At 31.7% G+C, this 6160-nt stretch overlaps 1 protein-coding gene across 1 annotated transcript; it reads left to right on the forward strand.

Moving 5' to 3' along the window:
• Window positions 1-208: 208 nt before the first annotated feature.
• Window positions 209-1203, forward strand: LOC127790602 (uncharacterized). The gene is made up of 3 exons (XM_052320175.1): window positions 209-433; window positions 663-728; window positions 839-1203. The coding sequence occupies exons 1-3, from the start codon at window positions 359-361 to the stop codon at window positions 1028-1030; spliced, it is 333 nt and encodes a 110-aa protein (XP_052176135.1). The 5' UTR covers window positions 209-358; the 3' UTR covers window positions 1031-1203.
• Window positions 1204-6160: the final 4957 nt, after the last annotated feature.

Below are 6160 nucleotides of genomic sequence, written 5' to 3' on the forward strand. Positions count from 1 at the left end.
TTATCACCTCTCTTGAAATTGAGGGCATGAGTGACAGAAAATTACGTGTAAGGACAAAATCTCTATCTACAATTTACCACTTTTTTTTTTTTTTCTATATAATTGGAGCTTGTGGCTCTATCTCGGCACACGGGAACAACTTATAATTGTTAAAGGGATGAGTGGTTACATCATTATATATATTATGTAATCAGAGATACTACTTTTGGTGTGCGTGTGTGTGCGCGTGTGCGTGTATATATATGGCTTGGTGGGGGAATCCCAGGAAAGAAGAAGGATAGAAGTGGTTGGTGATGGGAAGCGGCTGCAAGCCGATCGCTTTGCATGAGAGTTTGGGGTTTGTGTTGCAGTTTGATCCATGGCCAACAATCCTTGCTGTTCTATTGAGATGGAGCCTAGAACCTTGAATCAAGGCCAACTTTACCATGCCAGGGTAAGCAATATTCATCTCTCTCTCTCTCTCTCTCTCTCTCTCTCTCTCTCTCTCTCTCTCTCTCTCTCTCTCTCTCTCTCTCTCCTTTTTAAGATAGAATGAAATCTTTCAAAATTGGGTGTAAATGTTTTTGATAAAAAAAATAATTTTCAAGTAAAAATATTTTACATCAAAAAAGGTTTGTCACCTTACTTTTACTTTTCTTTTTTGTCTTTCTTATTTCCCCTAGGAAGTGGCAGTTGACATACTTCAGAAAAAGGAGCCAACTGATGAACCCTGCGGCGTCTTCATTCAAGTGTGTTTCCTAAATTCAAAAACCAAATATATATATTTCACTGTCACACGTTATTTTGATAGTATTTTTGCATAAAAATATATATAATCACGAAATACATGTCTATACAGGAAGCTACGACGATCCAAAAAACAGAGGTATTTGTGAAAGGAGATTTAGTTGACGACAAGCTTAAGCATGTTGAGTGCGAGGAGAAGACTCGGATTATTGGAACATCTTGCCAATGCATATGCAGCAGCAATGGTAGCATCGAATCCCCAGATCAAATGAATCTTAAGGAACCCCTTTCAGCTCCATTTTAATTAGTTTTGAATAACGATTTGAAAAACAGATTGGGGTGGCCGGTTTGATATACATACATATATATAGGCCGACAAGCCATAAACACTGACTTTGTGCTTGCAATATTCATTGTTATATACGTTTGATTATATATATATATATATATGATAATCAATGCAAGGGCAATTCAATATTTTTGGTCTGTCAACCTATCAAACCCACTCATCCCATTCTTTTTTATATCGTTGTTCCTAACTACTGTCAACTGCAAGACCATTCTTCCCTGCCTGCTGCGTTGTCTTCTCTTCTCAATATATATATAGATGATATAAGAGATGGGACGTTTGTTTCCATGGATTCCATTGTCGTTAATAAGCTTACTTCTTGAGGTAGCTTGCATTTGGGTTTATGGTACATCTTTCTTAATTATGAGATGTAGTGTGATATATATGACTTCAAATTGCAGTTGAACCTTGGTTCTCAAATAAGATTTGCTCACGCGAACACTGTTGAAGCATTGAGATTTAACCATGTATTAATATATATGGACAAACGAGTGAAAGAAAATTTTACCATAAATTACACCTAATTATATTCTTAAAATTTTACTAAATTAGGTGTATTATTTTTATATTTTAAAAACTACACCGACCTCCTTGCAAAACAAATGTTAAAGAAATTTGCTAAATGTATAAAACTATAAAGATACTGGATGTAATCATAAATCTAAGTGTTAGCTTTCCAAGATCAAGCATGGCACCACCCACCCAAGATGCATGGGTGAATTCTGTATTTATTATTTTAAAAAATTTATGAAAATTTTCAAAGAAAAATTACAAAATAGTGAAATATAAGTAAAAGAGGCAAACAAAATAATGCTAGAGATGCAAGAAATTTAGAGTGATTCGACTAAACTCAACCTACTCCATTACTCTATCTCTCTACTAGAGATTTCAAAATCTACTTGATATTTTACTCTTGTGTTTAGTTTTGATGATGAAAAATTTCAAATGTCTTTTTATTTTCTCTCAATCAAAGCATATGGTTTGGAAACTAAAATCAATTTCAAAGTGCTTTGTTAAAATGATCTATGATCTTTTATATTAGTTGGAGATTAGCATAAACAAGTTTTAAGATCTAAAAAGAATCTCCTTGAAATCGTTGGTCAAAATAATTCTAAGGCAAAAGACCAACTAGAACATGTTTTTGAAAGTATGTTCATTTTAGAAAACTATCTTCTAGTATTTTGATATCTAATATCTCTTAGTAATGAAATGGCTTTGATAAATGTCTATATGAAAATCAATTTCTACTATATGGATTATATGAATGAGAAAATGCATTTTTAGTATATAAATCTTAAAGCAAGATATGAAATATTGAGTATGGATGAAAGATTGATTTGTTAAGAATAATTTGTTTCAAATCATACTTTTGATAATCTCAACTTGGTTTAAAGATAATCAAAATGAGTTTTTAAAGAATCGAATAAGGATGTATTAAAAATTCAAGATTTTCTATAGAATAGTCGACTATCAGGATCATTCTGTTGACTATGCTTCAAAATAGTCGACTATTTTTGATGTTCTGTCGACTATTTAAGCATCTGTCGACTATTTTAGCATCTGTCGACTATCGAGTAAAAATAGTCGACTATGCCTTTTGGTCTATCGACTATTTTTGTTCATGAAATTCAAAAATTTCTTCATATTTCAGCATCTGTCGACTATTGGAATGTGTCTGTCGACTATTGAAATTTTGTGTTATAAAATAGTCGACTATTCGTTTTGTCTGTCGACTATTTCTTGCTTTAGTTGTAAAAATAGTCAACTATATATTTCTTCTGTCGACTATTTCTTTTTGCAGAAAGCTCCAACGGCTATTTTTTCAAATCCCAACGGCTCCAAACGGCTATATTTCTCTTCAACTTCGTGGGACACTTATATATACATGTCATAGATGATCAAGAGGAGGCTAATGGACGGAAACGAGATGATCTAGCAATTGCAAATAATTTTATTCGAGTTTACAGTGTTTAGGCTTTCATTGTTTTATTTTTTCTCTCCAAGGCTTGGCTGTTCTATCATTGTAAATTTATTGTTAAGCCTTGTTTTTCATTGTGAGAGAACTTGTAACTAAGAGTGTTAACTCTTAGCTTATCTCTTTCATTTGTATCGTTTCTATTTTCCTAGCTTGTGTAGCTAGAGGGCCTACTTGTGTAAGTAGGAGGTTTTAGTGAATTGGTTTAAAATCCTTAGTGGGAGCTAAGGTAGTGAATTAGGCTTGGTTTAAGCCGAACCACTATAAATCTTGGTGTTCTTGTGTGCTTGTGTTCTTTAAATCATCTTTATCTTTCCAAGCATTCCTTAATTCATCACTTGATTCACATTTGTCATTTTATATGCTTCACGTTTTAAATCATTAAAACTTCAACCTGTATTAAAAAGTTTTTCAAGTTCTATCAATTAAGTTTTTAATTATACCAATTCACCCCCCCTCTTGGTGTGTGCCATAGCATCTCCCGTTCTAACAATTGGTATCAGAGCCTAACTCCCTATTTCAAGGTCTAAGAACCTAAGGAGAGATCCATGGCTCTTAAAGAAGGTTATCCTACAAATGTAGCACCGTACTTTGATGGTTCTTATTATGATTTTTGGAGAAAAAGGATTTGTATTTACTTGCAATCTATTGATTTTAATTTGTGATATATTGTAGAAAAATGATTTGTTTCAAAACCAAAATCCGTTTGGAGTGAAGATGATAAAAACAGTTTTGTTTTAAATATCAAAGCTATGAAAATTTTGCATCAAGCTTTACTTGAAGATGTTTATGCAAAAATTTCTAAGTGCTCTAGTGCTAAAGAGATATTGAGTACTCTTGATTCATTATATCTTTCTAACAAATGTTGTGAGCAAGTTGATGAAAATTCACAGGTTGAAAATTCATTGAATCATCAACAAATAGAGGAGAAAAGGGAACTTCCCATGCCTCTAGTGAAGAAAGCTCAAACATGTGTTTCATGGTAAATGAAGAAGAGGAGGTAACCTCTACTTCTACTCTTGTTATTGATATTGATCAGGAGTCTAGTTCTTCATATGCTTATGTTGATGACAGTGAGAATGATTTTTCAAATGAAGAGTTATTGAATGCTTTGAATGATTTATATGAAAATTTCGAAAATCTATGTTTGAAAAATAAAACTGTTAAAAAGAAATTAGATTTACTGTCAAAAGAATTGGAAGTTTTAAAATCTAAGAATGAATATTTGATTACTTCCAATAAAGAATTTTTAAAGGAAAAAGTTTTGGAAGAGTTTGAATTGAAATCCTCGAATAGTGCATTAAATGAGAAATTTATTTTAAAAGATGAGATTACAAATTCATGTGATTATGAACTAGGTGTTCAAAATTTTAATAGTCAAAGAGCAAAAGTCAAGAGCTGACATTTACACACCTATCATGAAATTAAATACTTTTATTGTGGTAAATTAGGTCACATTGCATACAAATGTCCTTTAAAAAGGAAATCATATTATGGACCTAAAATGAAATGGATTCCTAAGGAAACCAAGCCTTTAAATGTTTCTCATGCAAATCCTCAAGGATCCAAGCATGTTTTGATACCTAAAAATTCTCATTTTAGGAGGAATGTGCATAAGGATAAGAAGCAAACAATTTTCATAAAAAGGAAACAAAAATTTGTTGCTTCATATCCTAGCTATTGGTATCATTTTAGAAGCAAAGGCTTTGAAAGAAATAATCCACATAGATTTAAACAAATTTGGGTTCCTAAGGAAGATCTCTATGCTAACAATGGTGATCCCAAGGTGGTTTGGGCACCAAAGGCTTGTGGATAGTTATTTGTGCAGGTTGCTTGACATCCAAATGATCTTTAAAGAGAAATTTTTGTGGATGAGTCAAGCATGAAGGAAAAGGGGATGAAAAGAGATTCAACCCCAAAAGATGTTCTGTCATCCAATAGTAAGATTTTATTAATTAAAATCTTAGTGGTACATTTCTATCCCTAAATTCTCTATGTTTAATAATTTTGATGATTTTGAATTATAAGTGTGCCATTATGATTTTGCTGAAAATTTCTATTCATATTGTCAAATATATTGGTTTCTCAAAATTAAGGGATATTTATAGTGTTTTGATATAGGCAGTGACTAAGGGGGAGAATAAAATTTGTTTCTCTAAATTTTTGAGCTAGAAAATATTGTCTTGATAAATGGTCTTAAGCTCAACCTAATTAGCATATGTCAATCGTGTGACAAAAGATATTAAATATGCTTGAATGCCCAATCATGTGATGTATCTTGTCACAAAGCAAATGAAATGAAGATCATAGAAAACTGGATAGAAATTGTGCATAGACTTATTCTCATCTAGTATAAGAGAAATGCCTAATATCATTCATCTCTCATCTATTTATCTATGGAATAATGAACTAAGTCATGCAAATATGAATATGCTTCTATAATCTATCCAAACATGATCTTGTTGAGAAATTGCCTAAAGCTTAAATATGAAAAATATTTGTGAGGCATGCATGAAAGGCTAACAAATAAGTATATCATTTAAGCCTTCAAATAAAATCTCAACCTCTAGGTCTCTAATCTCAATCTATTTAGATCTTATTGGACCTATGAGAACCCAAAAGCCTAAAGTGAAACTCATTTTATCTGTGTCATTGTAGATGACTATTCTAGGTAACTTGGGAAATATGTCTTGTATCTAAAAGTGAAACATTTAGCTCATTTGAAATATTTTCAAAAGATAAAAGTATATGTATTTCAAAAAAATTAGAAGCAATCATGGGGAGAATTTTGAAATGAACAATTCAAGCACTATTGTGATGAAAATGGTATTGATCATAATTTTCTAGTGCTAGAACAAAATGAGGTACTTGAAAAGAAAAATAGATCTTTACAAGAAATGGCTAAAATTATGCTATGTGACAAAATTCCTTTTTAGTCTAAGCCATTAACACCTCATGCTATATGTTGAATAGGATTTCTATAAAGCCTATCTTAAAGAAAACCCCTATGAGTTATAAAACAAATACTCCATATTCTCATGTTTTTGGTAGTATATGCTTTATTCTTAACAATGGTAAAAACTCTTTAGGAAAGATTTGATGTTTAGAGT

Source organism: Diospyros lotus, chromosome 14 (assembly GCF_014633365.1).
Source record: "Diospyros lotus cultivar Yz01 chromosome 14, ASM1463336v1, whole genome shotgun sequence".
Taxonomy (NCBI): Eukaryota; Viridiplantae; Streptophyta; class Magnoliopsida; order Ericales; family Ebenaceae; genus Diospyros; species Diospyros lotus.

Excerpts from the sequence above, each read along its gene's own strand:
- LOC127790602 (XM_052320175.1), top strand. The coding sequence starts at position 359 with ATGGCCAACAATCCTTGCTGTTCTATTGAGATGGAGCCTAGAACCTTG. Across the intron at positions 434-662 it reads GCCAACTTTACCATGCCAGG|GAAGTGGCAGTTGACATACT; the intron begins GTAAGCAATATT and ends TATTTCCCCTAG. Across the intron at positions 729-838 it reads CCTGCGGCGTCTTCATTCAA|GAAGCTACGACGATCCAAAA; the intron begins GTGTGTTTCCTA and ends ATGTCTATACAG.